This window comes from Ilyonectria robusta (genome assembly GCF_021365365.1).
Source record: "Ilyonectria robusta strain PMI_751 chromosome Unknown BGZ61scaffold_107, whole genome shotgun sequence".
NCBI lineage: Eukaryota > Fungi > Ascomycota > Sordariomycetes > Hypocreales > Nectriaceae > Ilyonectria > Ilyonectria robusta.
This window is the reverse complement of record NW_025764541.1, coordinates 1-23,669: the sequence shown is the minus strand read 5'-3', so window position 1 is coordinate 23,669 and position 23,669 is coordinate 1. Positions and strand designations below refer to the sequence as shown.

The following is a 23,669-nucleotide window of genomic DNA, read 5'->3' as shown; positions in this document are numbered from 1 at the left end:
TTCACCGCAGTGTCAGAAGCTGTACCAAATGTGGACCAAACGTGGCTAACACACAGTGTGTGGCTGGTGCCAATACGTCCCATGTGGGCTGTGACTCATAACAGTATATGTGAGCTGCCTCAGGCAGCAGCGCTAACATTGCCGTCCTTTGAGGGAGTACGTCTGGAAAGCGTCTTGTCAATTGTGGTCCGGCAACTCGATGATTGGGGGGCGAGACAGGAGGGGCATCGCAAGCAGAAGGGCACTGTGAGGCTGAGATGCAATTAGCATTGCGTCATGCCGCGTCCTCGCCCATTTAATCGCGCCGCCGCTGAATCGATGCGATTACATCAACAATGATGCCGAGGACGGCTACCTAAGTATTGGAGCTTCACGAAGCACAGGCACAATCTTCGACCTCCCTCTCAAAAGGCATCTCACTGGAGAGGGAATGGACGACGGCGAAGACGAAGCCCCTTTGATGTAGTATATAAATATGTGCCAGCACGCAAGCGTCGCAAAGCCGCGGTCCCTGCTTGGTAGCCCACGCGGCCCTTCCGGCCCAAGGCGGACGTCTCTGCCATCTTGCCCGTTCTTACTGGGACGCCCATCGTGGCCATCCCGACCGTCTCGTCCATCTTGACCGGGCAGACCGGAATTGCCCGGAGGTCCGCGATCCCCTTGAGGGCCGGAATCTCCTGCCGGACCTCGTGGGCCCGCGGCACCTTGTGGACCCGGCGGACCGGCGGATCAGGTGGGCCGAACACTCTTCTACTTTCCACAGCGATCCAACGACATGTGCACTCACGAGATGTATCGCCTCGTTTTGGAAGGTCTAGCTTGGCTCTCTCCTGTCGAACAGTCTGAGAGGTACGGATAAGCAAGCCAAGAAAACCCCCGGTATAGCTTCAATTCGGCGAGAACAACATGGAGAGCGGGTGACTGTTTTCTAGCCCTCACGCGTCGAAAATCGGCCAGTAGTCACTGATTGAGTTGCTGGCGCAGATGCGGGATGGCTCCACCTCGAAGAGTCTTCGACGAGATTCCAAGCATCTCGGTGGCAAAACGGGAGTAAAAAATCAAAGTGAAAATGAGGAAAACACACCGTAAAATCGACGAAGTCTTGGCAAAGAAGGTCCGTGCTTTCTGTGTGTGTCTGTCAAGGAGAGCCAAAGGAACCTTCCGGAACTTCGCTTCGCTCTCTTGGTGGTCTTGGTCAGGTGTGGGAGCTTGGACTCCCCCATACACCAAAACACGCACCGCGCCTTCAACCTCTCCACTCCGCCAATCATGGCCGCCAATATGGCTCAACAAACGCGCCCCGTCGGTCTTGTTCAAGTCCATCCTGTTGACGAGAACACGAACACAGACATCGACATCATTGCCATCCATGGCCTGGACACGAAGTCCCCCGACACGTGGCTGTGGCGGGCCAATAAGCCCGATACGCAGGGTGTTAATTGGTTGGCCCATCCAGACATGCTTCCAAAGATCGCAGGACCGGCCCGGATCTTCTATCGCGACTGGCCGGCCAACCTTCTTCAAAAGTCAGTCTCGACCCCGACGACGCTCGAGGAGTCTGCCCGGTGCTTGCTCGGCGGTATCAGACAGCATTTAGCAGCGAATAGACGGGCAGGACGAGATCGACCAATTCTCTTCATCGCATCTTGTCTCGGCGGCATCATCTTGATAAAGGCACTCGAGATCGACGATAGCTATGACCGCGATGACCGGGATCCCGCCCCTCTCAGAAGGGCGACACGTGGCGTTGTTTTCCTTGCCACGCCGTTCCGGGGGACTGCGTTTAAAAACATGCCCGTGCCAGTTTTAAAGGCCTGGGCTTCGCTCCATGACCAAACAGTAACCGCATTGATTGACTACACGAAGGAAGCAACATCCAGTCTCGACGAACTCGTGGACAAGTTCATTGAGCTACGGCGACGGCAGGATTACCACCTCTTCACCTTCTACGAAGGTAAAGGGACGACTCTTCTACGAAAAATTCATCTGGCCTGGCTGTTTTCGAATAGGATGCTTCTAGCGTGGCTAGTTGGCTTGGCTTCAGCTTGGCTACTGGAATGTTTTTCGCCTTGGCTACTGGTCCTATTTTTTCCTTGGCTCTTAGGGCTTTGGTCTTACCAGTCAAACCTGGTAAGTATTGCAGAACACTTGCAGGCTGAATATCCTCTGGCCATCTTCGCTATTCCAAGAGGGAGAAGGCTGCTAACACTCACCAGCTGGTTGATGAGAACTCGGCAAGTCTGCAGGGTTTCGGACGACAGCGGCTCGAACGAACCCACGTCCTGATGAACAAGTTTGGCGACTCTGGGTGTAAAGATTACGAACATGTCGCTAGGAAAATTGAAGAGATTGTCGGAAAGATTCGCGAGGGAACTCTACTCGAGCAAGCGGACGCATTGATACGGAACGAACACTACAATACAGGCAGGCTCGAGATTGAACGACTGTCGGGCGACCTGTTGCCGATGGATCAGTGTTACATCAATCTTGCCATTGTGGAGCAGCCGGGCCAAGACACAGGTCGCTCAAAGGAAGGAGACGTAACGCCCTCCCCGTTTTCACTCTTCGCTCGACAGAAGGTTGAGACACCGGACAAGACGATCCAGGTCGAGTTGCCGACACTCTTCAGTCAGCGTGTTGGTCGCGATGGGCGCACGATACAACCAAGACGAATCTTGATTCGAGGACGCGCGGGAGTTGGGAAGACTACCTTGTGCAAAAAGATGGTTTACGACTTTACGCATGGTACGCAGACGGAGCTTCATCGCACCTGGACAGAGTTGTTCGACCGCTTGCTCTGGGTGCCTTTGCGGAATCTGAAAGGGCGGTCAACCCCGGGATATAACCACGAGGAACTGTTCTACCATGAATACTTCTCTGGACAGGGACACGACGATGGCCGCCGTCTTGCCGGAGAACTATGGCGAATATTGAAGGACACCCATAGCAGTAGAACTCTGTTCGTTCTCGATGGTTTGGACGAAGTACTCCAGGATTTACGCGGTAATAGCGATATGTTCCGTTTCCTTAAGGTTCTTTTAGATCAGCCCAACGCCATTATTACATCCCGGCCAAACGCAAACATTCCTGTTGGTCTCCGTGGTCTCGACCTTGAGTTAGAAACAATCGGATTCTACCCAGATCAGGTGAAAGCCTACCTCAACGCCGACCCCAAAACAAAGCCAAGAGCCAACGAGGTCCAGTCCTTCCTTCAAAAACATTGGCTTATCCAGGGTCTTGTGCGGATCCCAATTCAGCTGGACGCGCTTTGTTACACTTGGGAAGACTTCGACCCGGGAACTGTGCCGGACACTATGACCCGCATATACCAAGCTATCGAGCGAAGGTTGTGGAAGAAAGATGCCGTGCGATTGGATAAGATGTCCGAGGGCCACGCCGGATCAGCTCGTCCAGCTGAGATCGCGCGTAGTGTTGAGACTGAGATTGCACTTCTTGAATCTCTTGCCTTTAACGGGCTGCACAGCAACGTAATAGACTTCACGCCAGCGCATCGAGATGAGATAGTCAAGAAGTCCCCACGGTCGCATTTGCCAATTGATGAGACATTTGCACGACTTTCTTTCCTGCGCACATCAGGCTCGTCATCAAAGGTCAAGGACCGAAATTACCACTTTATACACCTAAGCTTTCAGGAGTACTTTGCTGCGCGGTATTTTGTCCTGCAGTGGACATCTGGAGAGCAGCTCCCCGTTCTAAAACTCGGCAGCCGACAGGAGATCTCCAGAGTCACAAAGATCAATGCTGAAGAATTCCTACGGAAGGAGAAATACAACGCACGCTACGATATTTTTTGGCGTTTTGTCGCCGGCTTACTTCACACCAACCACGACGAGGAGCAACTCTGCGGCTTTTTCCGCACGATTGAGGAGCAGCCCCGCGATCTCTTGGGACCAGTGCATCAACGGCTGGTCATGCACTGCCTGAGCGAAGTGGTTCCATCACAGAAAATCCCGGAGTTCAATCGACTTCAAGAGCAGTTAAAACGGTGGCTGTTGTTTGAATGGACCTTGTGTGGACATTCACAACTGGCAGCCGAGATAGAATTCCCAGACCAAATCCTGGAGGCCGTGCTACGAGAAGAATCCGAGGACGTCTTCTCAGGAGGGTTAAAACGAGAGGCCCTTGACGTATTCAGGTATCATCGTAAAGCCCTGCCGGAGGGGGTTTTTGAGGCCCTCGTGGCCCTGGTCAAGGATCCGGACTTGCACGTGCGCTTCGCTGCTGTGGACGCATTGGGCCGGCAGTCGGCGCTGTCGGACCCGACTCTCAAGGCCCTCGTGGCCCTGGTGAAGGATCCGGACTCGGACGTGCGGTCGGCTGCGGCGCACGCCTTGGGCTGGCAGTCGGCGCTGTCGGACCCGGCCCTCGAGGCCCTCGTGGCCCTGGTGAAGGATCCGGACTCGGACGTGCGGTCGGCTGCGGCGGACGCCTTGGGCCGGCAGTCGGCGCTGTCGGACCCGGCCCTTGAGGCCCTCGTGGGCCTGGTGAAGGATCCGGACTCGCACGTGCGGTCGGCTGCGGTGCGCGCCTTGTATGGGCAGTCGGCGCTGTCGGAGCCAGCCCTTGTGGTCCTTGTGGCTCTGTTGAAGGATCCGGACTCGGACGTGCGGTCGGCTGCGGTGCGCGCCTTGGGTGGGCAGTCGGCGCTGTCGGACCCGGCCCTCGAGGCCCTCGTGGGCCTGGTGAAGGATCCGGACTCGCGCGTGCGGTTGGCTGCGGCGGGCGCCTTGTGTGGGCAGTTGGCGCTGTCGGACCCGGCCCTCGAGGCCCTCGTGGCCCTGGTCAAGGATCCGGACTCGCACGTGCGGTCGGCTGCGGCGCACGCCTTGGGCCGGCAGTCGGCGCTGTCGGACCCGGCCCTCGAGGCCCTCGTGGCCCTGGTGAAGGATCCGGACTCGGACGTGCGGCCGGCTGCGGCGCGCGCGTTGGGCGGGCAGTCGGCGCTGTCGGAGCCGGCCCTCGTGGTCCTCGTGGCCCTGTTGAAGGGTCCGGACTCGGACGTGCGCTTCGCTGCTGCAGACGCCTTGTATGGGCAGTGGGCGCTGTCGGAGCCGGCCCTCGAGGCCCTCGTGGCCCTGGTGAAGGATCCGGACTTGGACGTGCGGTCGGCTGCGGCGCACGCCTTGGGCTGGCAGTCGGCGCTGTCGGACCCGGCCCTCGAGGCCCTCGTGGCCCTGGTGAAGGATCCGGACTCGCGCATGCGGTCGGCTGCGGCGCACGCCTTGGGCCGGCAGTCGGCGCTGTCGGACCCGGCCCTTGAGGCCCTCGTGGGCCTGGTGAAGGATCCGGACTCGCGCGTGCGGTCGGCTGTGGTGCGCGCCTTGTGTAGGCAGTTGGCGCTGTCGGAGCCGGCCCTCGTGGTCCTCGTGGCCCTGTTGAAGGATCCGGACTCGGACGTGCGGTCGGCTGCGGCGGACGCCTTGGGTGGGCAGTCGGCGCTGTCGGACCCGGCCCTCGAGGCCCTCATGGGCCTGGTGAAGGATCCGGACTCGCGCGTGCGGTCGGCTGCGGCGGGCGCCTTGTGTGGGCAGTTGGCGCTGTCGGAGCCGGCCCTCGAGGCCCTCGTGGTCCTGATGAAGGATCCGGACTCGGACGTGCGGTCCGCTGCAGCGCACGCCTCGCGTCGGCTGTCAGCTTTGTCGGATGGAAGATTCTATTCCTTTCTTCTCGCAATGGACAGCCAATCTTTCAATGACTTATATAGCGTTTGGTTACGGAGAAGCTTTTCGGATCACCTAGTATGGTATGTTGAGGGTAAAAATTGTAGAATCAATATGCCGGAGGCAGGCAGGGACGTTCCTTTTGATCAGCTGAAGAGCGCAGTCCAAGAAGCGCAAGTATCATTGAAGGTTCCTAAAGGTTCGTTTCCTTAGGGATATATGACAGTATTTTTAATATCTTTATTTAATAAACGGGTCTGGGGAGAGTGACTATTTTATACTCGTAGATTGAAGTGTTAACGTCTGGTGTGCTGCCCCAAGGATTTGATGGGTGTTGTCAGACGGAACGGACAAGGATGTCACATCTATCGCCGACTTCGGCAGTCAAAGGCATACGATTTTATATGCTTTCCACGGACTGTTATTTTCCCAGACGGACTAATAGGCCCAACAGCTGATCTCGCTAGCAGCCCAACAGCTGATCCTGCTGTCAGTGAGTGGGCTGATCACGATCCCTGTACGAAGACATCTACTGTATTCAAATTCCTCTATAAAATACGGCCCTTCAGACCGTCAGTTAGCTAGGAATCAAGATCTTCTATCGTCACCAAGCTGTTCCCACCAATCCATCTTGTTTGATAGGTGTTGACGCCCGCCGGCGGTCGAGGGTATCCCTTCGAAGGACGCGGTCCCAGTCTTAGTCAAGCGTTCGCTCTCCCCGGAAAAGCAAGCTTCCATCATCGAGTCCAACCCATTATAACCCAGATCAGAGAGGCAAAGATGTTTTACCCGCGCCGAAGCCGAACGCGTTTGCGGATGGGAGAAGGTTCAACCTCACCCCAACAAATCGGGCACAAGACCACAGGGGCCTAAATTTGGGCCTTGACAACGGCCCAGAGAACTTCCAGTTCCTCCAGTTGAAATGGGTCCTTTTTGGGCCCGTCAGGTGTACAGTAGTACTTGAGGCTTACCCCTTCCGTTGGAGGGTGGGGCTCTATCCAGCATGGATGATAGTCACGTGTCAAGGCATCTTGTCAGACGGAAGGTCTTGGCCGGGCAGATGCCTCAGGCCACAACCCGGTCTCGGCCGGGTCACCCGAAAATGCCTCGCCCGACAGCGAGATCAGATGGAACGGAACACAACACAGAGGATACAGCGAGAATAGCTTCCTAGTTGATCCAATTGACTATTTCCGGATTAAGTTGACTGTGGCTTTGGTGGACACACTTGTAGCAGGGAGGTACATGAGGGGCTAATACCTAACAGAGGCAGAACTGGCTGTTAACAGCACCCCACTGCTAATCCCCCGCCCGTCCCCGTCAAAAGGTGCCTGAAGCCCGTCTCCTTCCTCCCTCCGTAGAGTTGCTATCACCGTACTCGCCCGACTCTAACTCCATTAGGGAGCGCCAGTTGAGGGCCGCGAACGACTAAGTGCAGGTCTTGGAGTCGGAGGGGCACAGCGGAACAAGAGGCAGATGTTGGCGCTCCGGCCGCGTCAGGCCCGACCACGTTGCCAGGTTGTAGTGGACGACAGTGGGCACAGGTGTGGGGCAGCTCCAGGCGTTATTGAAAGCTAGGCCCTTGGCGGAATATATTGCTATCGTTCGTGGAGACATGGTCGGGCCGGTCGTGCTTCTCATCAAGGAAAGATTGTGCGGCAACATACTCTGTCTTTATGGCACAGATCCAACCGACAGTGTAGTTATTGACATCGGGCATCCTGAGCAGCGGAGGAGAGTAGGGTTCAGTAGGGAATAGGGTTTTGATAGTAAAGCGGAAAGAAGAAATAATCGCGACTAGGGCATAGGATGATGTCTAAATCATGGCTTGATGGCGGCGTGATGATGATCAGAAGGAACCAATTTTAATCGTGGAAGGGACGAGACATACCCGAACTTGGAATTGGAAGCATTGGATCGACGTCAGCTGCGGTTGGATTCAGTGGTGTATGTTTTTCTCCAGGGTAGGCTGGCGGTTTGGTCACCTCGCGATCTGACTGCTTTGATGGCAGTGTCGGGGAAGCAGCTTTCCTTTGCGGAGACTGCTTTTGGCCGCGGATTGGAGACGAGAATGGGTTTCTGCTCGCAACGCCCCCAGGGCCCAGCTGGTCGTAGCGGCGTAGGTGTGGCGTTCTTAGCGCTTGGACAAGATTTTTGAAAGCGCCCTCCGTACGGTAGGTGGGTATGACTGGTAGGTGGGTACTGCATGGTAGTCTGCGGCTACCGGCTTCGTGCTGCTGCAATATGTAACTGACCCAGCTATTCATGTAGCCAACCCAGGTCTCTACTAGTGAAATAGGTAGGAATTCCTGGAATAGCAACAGCGGCTGCTGGGGCAGAGCTGCTATCACGGGGGCCTCATTAGGAAGGTCCATAGGCTCGAAGTTGTAACCGCGACCGGGCAGGGGGGGGGGGGTCGCCAAGCCCAAGTGTAGTCTTACCACGGTCTAAGGGATACTTGGGGTTCACGCCACTTCGCTACCTCTTATCTAGCCATGCTTAAATAATCTCTCCACCCCCGGGTCACGACATCGACTGATGCATGGAAAGACAGCGTAGCATGTTGGGTGTGCCAGGTAAGCCATCCCGGAGACTCCAACTAACTTAAGTTAAGTAAGTAACCGAAGTTGCCGTCTTAGGAATCTGCCTTCTCATCACTCTGGCCAAGTCACTCCTTCCCGAGACAGGTCAGCAACGTCTTCCTATGTCTTGACTCCAGAGCATCCAGTGAAGTGGCCAAAATGACCGGGGGTTGCCCGTAATTCCGAACGTAGCCGACAACACCCTTTATCTCTGTTACGCAGTAGATTAGTCCGCATCACTTGGCTCGTTACAACGAGTGTCCGGGGTATTGTCATTACGCCGTGACCATGCGGGGCACATCACGTCGGTCATTGGGCCCAAGTCTCGGCGAAAGGCAGCTTACCGACAGATATCAGCCACCAACCCCACTGAAGACCGGGGAACGAGACTAGCTTGAAGTCAAGGTGGGAATTTTCTTATCGAAACAACTGATGATGGACAATTCGACGCAGCCCAGACTTACCGACCTCTCATAACCGAGGCAGGTCTTATCAAGTAGCTAGCTGGCGGGCTAGATTACCCTAGTATTTAGCAAGAGAACAGGCCGCGATGAGAAGCAACACGCATCGCAGCGCGATTGTACCGGACAAAATAACAAGAATAAACGTCTAAGTACAGGACAGAATGAACTCATGCCCATGGGGATATATGCCCCCGTTGGTGTTGCCATCGGTATCGGTACTGGCGTCAAGTCCAAATGGATGGCTTACACCCAACGACTTAGCATTGGAAGTGCGGTTGACAGCAGCCGCCACCATGGAGGTGGAATTGGGCAATACCGACGCTCAATTGCCCTCTTTCTTTTCTACAGAGACGTAGCAACGCAGCTGTCTCTCTTGAATGCCCGGGTTGAACCTACTAGCTACGACCGCGAAAGGGAGGTCTGAACACGCCTCAAGGTTGTCCTGAAAGGCCCAGGCCGGACTAAGCAAGACACTTGGGTCACAAGCTGGCGGAGGTCTTGACAGAAGCTATTAGCCTAGACCTTCCAGGTTCCAGGGATATGAGGCCGATCCTTTATTTCCTTGATGCTGTCAGCCCCGATCAATCCGTCCTTTGCAGACTATTGGGAACGCCGGATCAGGGACCTATCCAGGTCCGGCGACCCGGACTGGCAAGACGAGGTCCCAGACGGGTTCGCAATCAGCGAGCTGTTCAAGCAGGAAAGGCCGCCCTATGGATCGACGCCAGTCAATGTAGCATCATACAACGGATATCTCGAAGTTGTGACACACGAGGCGTCTAAGGTATAGGAAGTCAGGTAGTGAGCAAGATGGTAGAAGGTATATTGATGAGCGCTATCTTCATTCAAACTGGGATCAAGACTGAAGCTTGAAGAGCCAAGTTTCAGCGAAACCTACCCGAGCGGGGTAATAATCCCCTATGACGCGGAGTGGTATCCTTAGGCACATAGGGCCTGGAGGCCCCGAGGGCCTGGAGGCCCCGCACATGATCAGCACACGTGACCCGGATCCAGCGTCACAGAAGTAGTCAAGCTGCTTCTTGAGATTAGGGCGGATACTCATTTCTGCTATAGTGATAGCATCCATCCTGCGGATATCGAGACGTTCTGTTATCTCGTGATTCCGGGTCGTGAATAGGATCGAGCCGTCTCTGCTGAATGGAAGATGCTCGCAGAGAGCTAGGTTGCTGAATAGTAACTGTACATCATCGGCATTATCAATGATCAAGAGCCATGCGCCAGCGTTCTCCTGGCTCAGAGCTCCCTTGACCAGTGTCTTGATATCGGCCTTCCCGTCGTCGATTCCTGGAATCTCGAGCTGCCGCCCGATCACGCGGTAGGCGTTCTCAAAGCTAGTTGCATCGGTAGCCGGGACCCAGAAGATGGAGCAGTCGGGATTTGTGTCGTGGACCCGATAGGAGGCCTCGAGGGCAATCTGCGTCTTTCCAACCCTACCGAGGCCCTCAATGGCTGTTCGAGATACCTGTCGGTGACGGTTTTGATCCTCTTGATCTCTTTGTACTCTTCCAGTCCCACGTCCTCAAGGCCCTTGACGACATTCAGCCGAAAGTACGTCAGATTATTATGTGACTAGGCGAACCGCTTTGCAGTGTCCTCGGTCTCCGTAGCAATAGCCACGGGGGTCTTACCGAGGCGCTTGAGGTTATTCCCAAACGGCTTCAGCCCGGGCTCTCGGGTCACGATAGAGAGGACGCACTGGATAGGTACCTGTCGATGCATTCCTGCACTGTCATCTCGAGGCGACCGAGCATGATGGCGATCAGGCTGTGAGAGAAGCCCAAAATTAGCTGAGCTCCCGTTCAAATGACCGACCGCATTGGTGGAGAGAATAATCACACTTACCCTCCGGTACCGTTGCCACCTACCATGTCGATACTCCTCATCAAGCGATTGAGGGTCAGCAGCGACGAAAGGCCTCTGACCCCGCCCCCGTCTGGCGCCGCGTGCAATCAGTACTTGCAGTTGCCGTTGCTCGTGTGTGTGGGTTTATTACAGCAGGACAAAAGCCGCAACCCTCGGCTGGGAGGCTGTGAGGTGCCCCTAGGCTCCATCGCAACCGAAAATCGCAGCAAAAGGTTTGTCGCCAAGTCTCAACAAAAATTTGTTCAGGCCTGGAGCTTTGATGAAGCAAGCAGGCGGACGAGAGGTGCGAGCTGCGATGGAAGGGTCGTCGAGTAAGCCGCAATCGTCCGCACTACAGTAAATGGGGCCTCAGGCTCTCAGGCATGCATGCAGTAGTTCGGAGAAGCAATTACAATTTATGACGGGCGGGCGCTTCTCGTTCTCGCTCTCACAACCTTACCTGCCTTTCTCCAACCAACCAAGACCACACCACGATCACCCAGCCCCTCCCACATACATTTCCCGAGGGCGTCAAAAGCCCATCCATGATGTCTTTCAGTACATTTCCCGTATATAACTCAGATATGGGCACCCTGGAGGTGAATATCTCTGAAGAGATTCAGGTTGCCGACATCAAAGATCAGATCTTCCAACAGCGTGAGTGCTGCCCCATGAGTGCCTCCACTTTTTCCTCTGGATACGCATTATTAAATGGATTATGGTCAAAATACCTCCTTCATCCCAGATTCTGACTGCCGGGGGATTGATGCTCTCGGACGGCATGGGACTCGAGGAAATCAAAAGAACGCAATGCTCTCGCCTCGGGTTGATTATTCGAGAGCATCGACCATACGAAGTTCCCACGAGAAAACCCAAAGAAGTCAGGATCGAATTCGACGTAAGACACCAACCGCATGGTTGCCATTCAGGGATAACACTCTCGCCCGCAGGTCTCATTCGAAAAGCAGTGGTTCCCGTTTTCATGCACCCAGAGCACGCGAGATCTGGTCTATCATGTCAAGAGAAAAGTCTCAGAAAGCTATAAGATACCTGTCAAGTACCAGCAGCTGTCGTACGGTGACACGGACGACATGAATAACGGCCGCCAGTTATCCTACTACCTGGTGTCTGGCAGCAGAGACGTTGAGTCATCCGTTCGTTTGCGCTTCACATACGTTGGACCCGAGGTATCAGAGGACGACCCAAAATTCAAATCGAGACAGATATTCGTGAAAACGTTGGCGGGGTATGTAAGCGGGACCCTCACACTACTGAGTCACTCTCATTCTATTCTTATAGCACGCTCCAGCACATGATTATCCCTTGAGAGTGTTACTAAAAACAGAGATTTAAATGGTGGCAAGAAAAGAAGGAGCTCTAACATCGAGATCAGGAAGACCATAACAATCAACAACACCACGGAAGTCACCACGATTTTCACTCTCAAATGCTTGATCCAAGAGAAAGTAGGCACCCCGACGGATGAGCAGAGGCTAATATACGGAGGAAAACAACTCCCAGACTTGGGAACATTAGGAGATTATGGGATCGAAGCCGAGTCGACAGTTTATCTGATGCTGCGACTGCGGGGGGGTTAGAAGGATTCTTGTGGCCGCGTAGTCGCCGACTCCTTTGACCACGATGCACAGCACCCTCGTCCCAGACGCCCTCGCCTCTATCTCGAACGCCATGAGGCCGTGACGCTTGGCCACCCTGCCGCGGTCCTCACCGGACTTTACCACCATGTCGCCCGACCCGACGCGCCCGATGAATATTGAAGGCGCCTGCGCCTCATTGCCGCGGCCCTCACGCTCCAGCTGTCGATTTCAGCCGCTCCCGCCGCACCATGTACTTGTCTGTTATGGTTGTCCCTGGGGATCCGTCGTATGGTACGTAGGATCTGACGGTGTGCAAGTAGATGTCGACGGTTGGTACAAGACGCTCATGTATCAGGAGATATCATAGTATTTAATGGTACTTGGTAATATGTCTTGATAATGTATGAGTAAAGTCTTCATTGTTGACCTCAATGTTCCTGAGGTCAGGTTCTACCTTTTATAGGGGAGTCGTGCTATTCACACAGCCCGTTTTTGCTACTCACACAGCTCGTCACGTGAAACTCGGTAATTTCCGCCTTCTTTCTTCATCTTCCCCTTTACATACCCAAAATTCTATGATAGCTAGAGGTGACCAAGAATTACACAAAAAGTCCCTCAGCCTAGGTCCCAGGACCTGACCACGATCTCATCTCGCAGGGACGATCGAGTGACTGGGATGAGGTTATCGTCAGACGGCGTTGGTGTTGCTGAGAGCCTCGAGCTAGCCCGGGTTCCCCTTTCGCGCCCGCCTCGTGTTCCCCTTCCCCTTGTATTTGTAGCTGTTCGTGATCGACTCGATGACGGCGTTGAAGCCCGTGATGTGGGCAAATCCGCTTCGATTTCGGCTTGTGTCTGGTCTCGACGAATACTAAGATTCAGCTGCCGTGTATTGTAACGGCTTTGGCTCTGCCTCACAGCGGTTAAAGCTGTTGATGAGCGCGTTGATGATGGTATTGATGAACGCGTTGATGAACGCGTTGATGATGATGATGATGATCTCGTGGTCTCGCTGCTATACAGAGAGCTGAGATTCAATGGAACGGCCGTCTTCTGGTTCATCGTAGATCAGGGTCGGCCACTGATGCCGCCAAGCCATATATTCCTTTGAGATATAACTGAGAATATGATGTTGAAGAGGATATGTGTCATTTATCTTCTTCCATCGGGCTTCAAAGTCTGCCTCAGTAGGAGCATACACAACGCATTTCCAGGCTTCAAACATCCCTTGGCGGCCGTGTATTTCATCTTCTAGAGAAGTTGACTGTGATGACAGGCGGGCCGAGGCGTGATCTTGTTCTCGTAAATCGTCGCGAAATGATGAGGCTATGTTGGCAGCTTCAGGTGCTTCGTCAGGTTCAGAATCAGCAGAATCGATAGAATCATCGTCAAGGTCATCGGGGTCAACAGCATCCATCGTAATCTGATTTTCGCCCTCACATAAGCATTAATGTGCCATGTACAGAGTTGCTGCTGAGCGGAAGGGAAGACCTGGTTGAGGGCATTCTTAAGAGCCTTTTCTTTATCTGTAATAACTACAGATGAAGCTGGAAGGTGAAGATCGCGTCTGCAGGAATCTAGTTGCCGACAAAGCCAGAGGTAGGCACCTTCCTTCTCATTGTCGATGAGGCCAAAGGCGAAATTCACAAGACTTCTGATCAGAGATACCGGTCACCTGGAAGAAGGGCCTCTTAAAGCGGTTGGTTTTATATGTATTATAATTAGTTACTAAGTAGTAAAAAAAAGATTATATATACAAATAAATTATATTTTAATATTTAAAGTTAAATATTATCTTATTTTTTTGAAGCTAGATTCTTTTAGAGTTTTTTTTAATAATTTAATTAAAGAATTAAAGAAATACAGTGTGGTACAGTGTAATCCATACTGTTGTCGCACTGTGTTAGCAACCTTCCTGTTTAGGTTAGCGCGCGTTATCCGCGCTTATCTATTGGTAGATTGACTTATACATTGAAATTTCCAATATTTCACTATTAAAATTATACTATATAATTCTTTATTAATTAAGGATATAGCTTTAAGGTTTTAAAAATGCTGTATAATAATATAAAAAATAAGAAATAATATAGTGTGATGGGCTGACCCCAGAAGGGCTAAGCGATAGCTAGCGCGACGGCCACCAGCGCCTTACGGCGCTACCCTTTACCGTTACGGCAAAAGGATACGTATTGATTGATCGTTATTACGATCAACCAATTAGCTATACAAGGTCTCTCCTTTATGCAAAGCTAGAGCAAAGCTCTAGCCCATAACATATAGTATTTAATTTATATTTTTTACTTTATATATTTACTATATTATTTAGTTTAAAGGAAGGAAAAAACTTATATACTTTAACTTTTAAAATATACTTATTAAAGTATTTAAAGCTAAGTATTTATATTAATAATATAACTTATATACTATTAAGATTGGAAATTTATACTCTATTTAAAAAAAAAATTGGATTTTTAGAAAAATATTTATAAGTTTAAAATTTCTTATAAAAATAAAAGATATAACATACTTGTAACAGTTGTGCTAGACCGCTGTACCAGGGGGCAAAAGATTGGGCAATAATCACATTAATTGCAATTACTGGGCACACTAGCTGCTCTTTTAAGCCTCTCTTGCTGTTCGGTAAACCAAGTCGTAACACCTCACTCACTATAAAGAGCTGGACAGGAGTTTGTTTAACAGGCTGTTACTGTAGAATTGTCTATCTAAAGCTAAGGAGAAGAAGAAGGAAAGAAAGAAGGAAGCTGCTTCCTTACCGCTAATATACTACGTGGTTGCCCAGGTAATGTTAATTAGTGGGTTCCGGCACAGCTAGAACCCTAAGCCAGGCTCCAGCCTATGATACTTACCTTTATCTGATTTTAAAGAGGATTTATATATAAGTTCTAAGGGAAAGAAAGAGGAGGAAATAGATGTCTATTTAAGTAAGACTAGAGTATCTAGAAAGGTAAGTTTTTTATATATATTCTTTTTATATTTTTTTTTACTAATTTCTTTTATAGGCTGATATTTTTAATTATTAGAAATCTAATTCTTTAAGATTTCCTATTCTAAGTATATTAGCTAGGTGTTTTTTAGCTATTTTAGTATTATAGGCTGGAGCCTAATTTAGGGTTTCAGCTATATATTACAGCCCAGATTAAGACTAGGCAGTTATAACTAGCAGAACTATAATATACCTACTTTTTCACCTAATATAAATCCCAAACTCACCCTATATAAGTAAGCCCGAATATATAACTTACTTCTCTAAAATAAGCTATAAAATTAGACTTACTCTTATCTAGTAAGCCTATATTAGTACTATTAGTATATAGATACTCTTTTAATACTTTTATAAATAAATAGCCTTACTAGCTATTAATATATTTAGTTATATTAAATCTACTATTCTACTATTACTAGATTGTAACTTATATTACTTACTATAATATTCTAATCTACTTAATTATATATCTTATATCTTAAACCTACTCTATATTCTTAGATTAGATCTAACTATTATATATTAATAGCTCTTATTTAGTATATTACTATATTAACTTAAGTAATATCTTAAATAAGCTAAAATAGCTTCTGTAACTCTAAATACCTTATCTAGATCTGGAAAAAATCCTATTACTCTAATAATATAGAGTTAAGACTCTATTAATAATATAAATATAGATAAATCTAACTCTAATAATAAAGTTATTAAAAAAAATCTTAATAAACTCTAGAAGTAAAATAATTACCTTAAAGCTAAGCTTAATAAGCTTGCTGAGATCTCTATTAAAAAAAATCTAAAAAAGAATAATAAAATCAATAAGCTAATAGAGTAAGTTACCTAGCTCCTAATATAGAATAACTGCCTTAACAGAGACCTTATTTATTAAGAGGCACTCTACTATAACTATATTACTTATCTAGACTCTCTTATAGTAAATAGGAAAGATATAGGAGAAATCCTTAGATCTAAGTAACTTAATCTATTTAATAGAGCAGCTACTAGCCTCTAAGAATTCCTTATATAAGTTTAGATATTTTAAAGCTACTACTCTATATAGTTTATAGAGGAAGAAGCTAAGATCTACTATACTATAGGACTTCTTAAGGATAAAATATTCTAGTAATTTAAATTGGTTATAAGAGACTATCTTAATAATTCTTATTATGCCTGGAAGGATAAAACCAGGGCTATCTATACTAGCTATAAAGTATTTAAATAAAAACTAAGAGATATATTTAATTTTATTAATGAAAAATAAGCAGCTAAAATATAACTTTAAAAGCTTATCTAGAAGGTATTAGCTTTAAGCTATATAGTAGAGTTCTATAATAGTATCTTATACCTAAATTAAAAAGAAAAAGTATATATAGTAGCCTACTATAGAGAACTTAAGCTAGAAGTTAAAAATATAATAGTTAGGTATAAGCCTATAACCTTTAATACCCTTATTACTCTTTTTATAGAAATTAATAACTAATAATTTAAAAAATAATAAAAAAAGAAAATTAAAAAGTTAGAAGGAATATTCTATATACTATTCTAAAAAATAAGAAGAATAATACTAACTAAGGGAAGAAATACTAGGGTAATATCTTCTATAGAATAATATTAAAATCTATAAAATTAAAAGCCGTCTAGAAGAATTACTTAAAGATTAAGTACTAGAACTATAAAAAGATAGGCTACTTTAAAAGTAAGTATTATACCTCAAAATCCAACTAGAAGCATAAGCCTATATTAAAAGGTAGGTATATATAATTTACTAACTACCAGCACTCTAATAATAATAAACCTTAAACTGCTATTTAATTTAAAACTCTTATTATAATCCAGAGTAATTATAATAGAAAGTTTAATAGAGCCTATAAGAATAATAATTAAAAGGCTAAGTATCTTAATAATTATTCTATTCCTTAAGTTATATATTTAGAGGATATTTAAGAAAATTAAGAATAATACTTAAGAAAAGGTATAAAAATAAGCTATATAATATAAAAAAATAAATAGCAAAACCAAAGTAAAATAATAAATAAGATTAAAAAAAAAAAAGAACTATACTTAAAATAAAAATAAAGATATCTAGAGACTAGTCCCTACTTAAAATAATATTATACTATAAATAACTTAATTAATAAAATATCTTATATTATAGCTATAGTATAATAAGGAGATTTAATTTCTAATAAATAACCTAGATTCATTATACCACCCCAATTAATAAAAAACAGAGAATAATAATATCTAAAGAATACTAAAAAAGAATAATTTCTAATAATACTTCTATATTAGGAATGAAGGTATCTATAGATATACTCTAGATAAGAAATATACTTAGCTAAAAAGCTAGAACTTTTAATAGCTAATTAGAATATTATTGCCCCTGCTAAAGAATACCTAGAAATAAAGAATAAATAAGACTCTGGACTTAGTTATAAAGAATACTAGATATATAATAGCCTTGGAAACTAAATATAGATAAAATTAATAGAAATATATAATAACCTTATAAATAAATAATAAGAACCTACTAAGAATAAGCCTATTTATATTTGCGCCTATAATATATAGTTAAGCTGAAACCTATATTATATAATTTTAAAGAAATAAGAAAATAATAACCTAAGAATAGTAGTAGTATATTCTAACTATAAAAAAATCTTATAGATATTATATATTATCTATATATATTAAATATATAAAAAAAAAAAATCTATTAGAACTATTACCCTATATAAATAAATAATATACTAATTTAGAAATTATATCTAAGAGAGGAACTTAAGTATTTTTATATTATTTAATAATATATAGAAGTTAATATTATATATCTAAAGAATAGAGGGGATCTCTTCCTGCTAGAGTATACTAACCCGACTAGTACTATTAATAACTATAAAACTAAAGAATACTATATATATAAATAACAGAAAATAAGAAAATAATATAAGTATAAGAATAAAAATATTACTAAGTATATTACTATAAAAGTACTATAATACAATAAACCAGACTATAAAAAATACAGCTAGAAAAACTAAGATAAGTTCTAATATATCAAGTTTTTAATATACTAAAAATATAACTTCTCTAATTATAGAAGAACAAGCAGTCTTAACTAAGCCTAAAAAAATAAAATAAAAATTAGAAATATAGAGGAATAACCCCTAGATATAATAACAAAGAAACTATCTAAAATACCTAACCTTACTCAGCATAAAATACAATAACCTACAACAAGCTCAAATACCCTAAGTATAATATAGAGGCATAAGAAATTAATATATATATTAGATAAATATATAATAAAGAATTTAACTTTCCAACTCAAACTGGATTAAATTAAATAGACTAAGTCTAGTATCGATAAATTAGGGATAGTTATAATAGATATTTTAAGGTAGGGTATTCTATAGATAATTATTATATAAAAAATAATATATACTACCTATAAAAGAGTAATAGGTAAGTAATATATATAAGGAAGAATTACCTCTAATAAAAGCTCTATATATAATAAAATTAGTAAGATAAAGAAAAATACTTAAGCTATAAGTATAAGTTAAGGATATATAGCTTACTATATTAGTAGATAGTAGAGCTAAAGCTATATATATAAATCTATTAGTAGTTAATAGGCTAAAGCTACTATAGAAAAATAAAGTAAATTCTTATATAATATACAATTTTAAAGGTAATAACTTTAAGTATAATAATAAATAGATAACTTAATAGGTTAATTACTTAAAGATATTTATTAATAGATAGAATTAAGGAGTTACCCTTAATATTATATTTATAAAGTATTATAATATTATTCTTAGATACTTATAGCTAATAAAATATAACTTACAGTTTAACTAAAAAACTAGCTAGATATTTATTAATTATAATAATATACTCTCTAGTAATAATAAAAGTAACTTAAAAAATAAGAGATTTCTAATTTCGACTCCTAAAGATAGTAAGAGTAAGAATTAGTATAAGAATATAATAGATATCTTATTACTCCCTAAAAGAATATAATATAAATACTAAAAAGAAAAAAAATATAATTTTAAAGAATAATTAAATATATTTAATAATAGTTTATATAGATAAATAAAAACCTTAAGGAATATATGAAAATACCCAAAAAAACTAACTTAAGAATATATTAATATAATATTAAATTTATAAAAAACTCTTTATAAAGAAACTTAAAATAGAATTACTAAAATGTAATAAATAGAATTATAAGATTTTACTAAAAGATAGAATAATATCTATATTCTATAAACTTTTTAACCTTAATAAAATATAACTTAAAGTACTTAGAGAATATATTAAAGATATACTATAGAAAGAATATATTAAGATTTCTAAGTTATCCGCTGGATATCTAGATATATTTATTATATACTATCTAGATAATATTCTAATCTTCTCTAACTTAAAAGAAGAATATACAGAATATATTTATAAGATACTATAAGTATTTTAAGATATAAAACTACTATTAAACTAAAGAAAAGTAACTTCTATATATTAGAAGTAAAGTTTCTTAGATATATTATCTTATATAATAAGATTAGAATAGATCTAAAGAAAATTACTATAGTTAGTAAATAGCTAAGACTAATAAATATTAAAAAAGTATAATTCTTCCTTAAATTTACTAACTACTACTAAAGATTTATTAAAACTTTAGTAGCTATACTATACTACTTATAAAACTTATAAGAAAAAAGTAGACTTTTAATAGAATATTACTATAGAAAAAAGTATTTAATATTATTAAGAATATTATCTTAATAAGCTAATATTAGTAACTTTAACCAAATAAGAAATTAAACTTAAGATAGATTTATTAGACTTTACTTAAGTACTTAAATTAGTTAAAGAATAATAATAGATTATTATACCTATTACTTTTTTCTTATAAAATATATAATACTAAATTTAATTACCCTATCTATAATAAAGAATTTCTTATAATTATTAACTTATTTAAGAAATTTTAATATTACCTTCTAAAAAGTAAATATAAAATTAAATCTATATAAACTATAAGAATATATCTTACTTTATAACTATATAAAAACTCAGCAGATAATAACTATAATATACTAAATATCTATTAGAATTTAACTATATAATTATCTATAAAAAAGATTAGAAAATAAATAAGCTAATACTATTAGTTAATAAGCTAACTTTAATATTAGCAACCTAAAATAAATAAATAAATTCTTAATTTAATATTAAAGGATACCTTAAGTAAAATATATTAAATATATAAAAGATATAACTAAATCTAAATACCTAAATAGAATATATAGAATAAGTATAATTAAGATTTTATAAAATAAATTTAAAATAAGATAAAGATATTAATATAAGATAGATATATTACTATCCCTACCTATATTAATATAAGATTGTATAAGACTTATATAAAAAGGCTCTATAATAGAAGTATTAATATACTATAATAATTATTAGTAAAATATAAAACCTATAACCTTAAAATATACTTTAATATATAATTAATAATTACCTGGAATATTAGAAAAAAAAAAAGGAAAATCCTAGGAAATACCTATATTATTATAAATACTAATAAATCATAATAAATATAGTAATATAATAATAAGCTAATTCCAGATAAAAAAATAGATAAGCTATAGGTTTCTAGAGAACTATAATATTACTATATAGAAAATATACAAACTTCCCTATATAAATATTAAGAAGTTAATAAAACTCTTAATAAGTTAGAATAATATATTAATTTCCTAAGATAAAAATAGTATAAGAAAATTACTAAATAATATTTTTATATAAAAAAACCAAGCTAATATTATAAATTATATAGAGAATTAAGCCTCTACTAGTTACTAATAACCTTAGAATTCTATTATATAGATTTTATTATAAAACTACTTCTATTAGAAGATTCTATAACTAGAGTTATATATAATAGTATTTTTATTATTATAAATAACTTATAAATTTTCCTATTTATATCTTACTAGGAATTAATAGATATAGAGTAATTTGCCTATATTTTCTTATAAAATATTATTAGTATTTATAGACTCTTAATAGAGATTCTCTTTAATTAAGAATAGCTATTTACTTTAAGTTTTAGTAAAGCTTAATAAATATATAAATTAAATTACTAACTTATTATAATATTTAATATAAGTTAATAAATAATAGAATAAATAAATTAAATATTAAAGTAATATTTTAGTATTATATTAACTATAAATAAAATAACTAAGTTAAAAGCTCTAATTATATAATAAGCTATAATATATTAGTATATAAAAATATAAAGTTTACTTTAGTATATACTAACTTTAAATTTACCCTTAATACTATAAATAAGTTAAAATAAATTAATTATTCTAAAGCTATTCTTATAATAGAAAAATTAAAAAACCTATATAAAGAAATAAAAACTAAACTTAATTTATTAGAAATTAAATAAAAAAATACTATAATTAAAAAAAATAAAGAAATTATTTTTTAAAAAAGATATAATTCTTTTATAATAAAAATATTAAATAAAATAATAAAATAAAAAACTAAATTATAAATATATTAAATTCTATAAAATTCTTAAAAAAATCTTAAAAATAACTACTATTTAAACTTATTATTAAAATTAAACTTTATTTTATCTTTTATATCTTATTACTTAAGAATATAAAAGAAATATTATAGCTAAATTTAATAATAAATATAAAATAGAAATTAAAAGCTCTAAGAAATATAAAATAGAAAAGATTCTTAAGATATAAAAAATCAATAATAAAACTAAATATCTTATTAAATAGAAAAACTACTTTAAGAATAATAACTAATAAAAATCTATAAAAAATATTATTTATATATAATACCTTCTAAAGAATTTCTATTAATAATATTAAAAAAAAAATAAAACTAAAAAAAATCCTAAAAATAAAAAGCCAGTTAATTATATCTACAGCCCCAACAGCTAGGCCTCCTTAATAGCCTGCTACTTAGCAAGTAACACCTCCTCCTGGAAATGCACCCCATTAATCTTATCTACCTCGCATAAGCCCCATAAAAATAATACCAAACTGCACTTATAAAGAGAATAACGCTAAGTATATAGACGGGCTAGCCTGGCTAATATTTCAGCCAACAGACTCTCCGCCTACTCAATATCCGCCTCAAGCCTCTATTAGGCCTCTAAGTTCCAGGATACTTAGGAAAATATTAGTAAAAATCCCTAATAGGAAAGATATATATAACTTACAAAAAGAAGTAATATTTAACCTATTGTATAAATACCTATAATAAATATATTTGCTATAATAAGATAACTTCTTGGATATTTAATAAATCTTATAGTTATTAAAATAATAAGAATAGGATATAATAACTTTATAATTCTTTTAATTAATAATATATATAAGAAGAGAATATTATAAAGCTTTAGTAGATTTTTAGATATATCCTAATATAATAATTAATATATAAGAATAATTAAAAAAGTAAGTTAAATCTATAGAATATAATAAGAATATAGAGACTTATAATATAACCTTAGAATAAGGCTAATAAAAAGGGAGATATTATATTATAGTCTAGGTTGAGACTAGATAGTTTTAAGTAGTAGAATTATAATATTTTACTTTTATTTTCCTCTAATTAATAAAGAATTATTTAGATTACTCCTGTAATTTAGTAATTTCTGATATAAGGATTAATTAAATAAAAAATTACTTAATTACTACTGTAATTCTTATAATTTAAAGTAATAGCTTACTGGATTACTACTGTAATCCCTGTAATTTACTATAGTATATAAATACTCTTTTAGTACTTTTATAGATAGATAGCCTTACTAGCTATTAATATATTTAATTATATTGAATTTATTATTTTATTATTATTAATTATAATTATATTATTTATTATAATATTCTAATTTACTTAATTATATATTTTATACCTTGGACTTACTCTATATCTCTAGGTTAGACCTAACTATTATACTTAATATAGCTAGATTAAAATTAAATAACTAGCTTTAAAAAGTAACTAAGCTTATACTTTATTAAATAAACTTAATAAAAAGCTAAAATACTATTTTATATAATACTTTATTATATTATATTATTAGTAAATATATTTCTTTTTTACTATTATTTATAACTAACTAATTAGATAATAGACCTTTTAATTTTATATAGAAACTTGTAAAATTAGCTTAATTTTACTTAGTTTTATAAAGAGTATTACTAGGCAAATTAGAATATAAAAAGATTCAGCTTATTATAGTAATATAATATAGATTATTAAAATAAGATAATAGATATAGAGTTATATTACTGCTCTAGATATACAGTCTGCTAATATAAATAAATTAGAATTAATTCTACTAGCTTTTAGTAATATTTAGAGGTTATATAATACTAATAATATAAACTGGAAGCTGTTTTTATTAATAGAACCCGATT

The 23,669-nt window shown here is 40.4% G+C and overlaps 4 protein-coding genes across 4 annotated transcripts; 2 read left to right on the top strand and 2 right to left on the bottom strand.

Moving 5' to 3' along the window:
- Positions 1-1,364: 1,364 nt before the first annotated feature.
- Positions 1,365-5,962, top strand: BGZ61DRAFT_436267 (armadillo-type protein). Its single transcript, XM_046244017.1, has 3 exons — positions 1,365-2,130; positions 2,217-4,088; positions 4,182-5,962. The coding sequence occupies exons 1-3, from the start codon at positions 1,459-1,461 to the stop codon at positions 5,892-5,894; spliced, it is 4,257 nt and encodes a 1,418-aa protein (XP_046093272.1). The 5' UTR covers positions 1,365-1,458; the 3' UTR covers positions 5,895-5,962.
- A 3,390-nt stretch (positions 5,963-9,352) lies between these two features.
- Positions 9,353-10,499, bottom strand: BGZ61DRAFT_487933 (uncharacterized protein; the record flags this gene model as incomplete). The annotated part of the gene is made up of 4 exons (XM_046250048.1): positions 9,353-9,438; positions 9,500-9,506; positions 9,626-10,241; positions 10,456-10,499. 4 exons carry the CDS (start codon positions 10,497-10,499, stop codon positions 9,353-9,355), a joined length of 753 nt encoding a protein of 250 aa, XP_046093271.1.
- A 552-nt stretch (positions 10,500-11,051) lies between these two features.
- On the top strand, positions 11,052-12,670 carry BGZ61DRAFT_469516 (uncharacterized protein). The gene is made up of 4 exons (XM_046247963.1): positions 11,052-11,247; positions 11,313-11,488; positions 11,541-11,836; positions 11,984-12,670. The coding sequence occupies exons 1-4, from the start codon at positions 11,136-11,138 to the stop codon at positions 12,186-12,188; spliced, it is 789 nt and encodes a 262-aa protein (XP_046093270.1). The 5' UTR covers positions 11,052-11,135; the 3' UTR covers positions 12,189-12,670.
- Positions 12,671-12,803: 133 nt separating this feature from the next.
- Positions 12,804-13,602, bottom strand: BGZ61DRAFT_487931 (uncharacterized protein; the record flags this gene model as incomplete). The annotated part of the gene is made up of 2 exons (XM_046250047.1): positions 12,804-13,197; positions 13,385-13,602. The coding sequence occupies 2 exons, from the start codon at positions 13,600-13,602 to the stop codon at positions 12,804-12,806; spliced, it is 612 nt and encodes a 203-aa protein (XP_046093269.1).
- Positions 13,603-23,669: the final 10,067 nt, after the last annotated feature.

Bases quoted from the DNA above. Each gene is read 5' to 3' on its own strand.
- BGZ61DRAFT_436267 (XM_046244017.1), top strand. From the start codon at position 1,459: ATGCTTCCAAAGATCGCAGGACCGGCCCGGATCTTCTATCGCGACTGG. The intron at 2,131-2,216 runs GTAAGTATTGCA...AACACTCACCAG, and splicing joins GGTCTTACCAGTCAAACCTG to CTGGTTGATGAGAACTCGGC. The intron at 4,089-4,181 runs GTGCTACGAGAA...GCCCTGCCGGAG, and splicing joins CAGACCAAATCCTGGAGGCC to GGGGTTTTTGAGGCCCTCGT.
- BGZ61DRAFT_469516 (XM_046247963.1), top strand. From the start codon at position 11,136: ATGATGTCTTTCAGTACATTTCCCGTATATAACTCAGATATGGGCACC. The intron at 11,248-11,312 runs GTGAGTGCTGCC...AATGGATTATGG, and splicing joins AGATCAGATCTTCCAACAGC to TCAAAATACCTCCTTCATCC. The intron at 11,489-11,540 runs GTAAGACACCAA...TCTCGCCCGCAG, and splicing joins AAGTCAGGATCGAATTCGAC to GTCTCATTCGAAAAGCAGTG.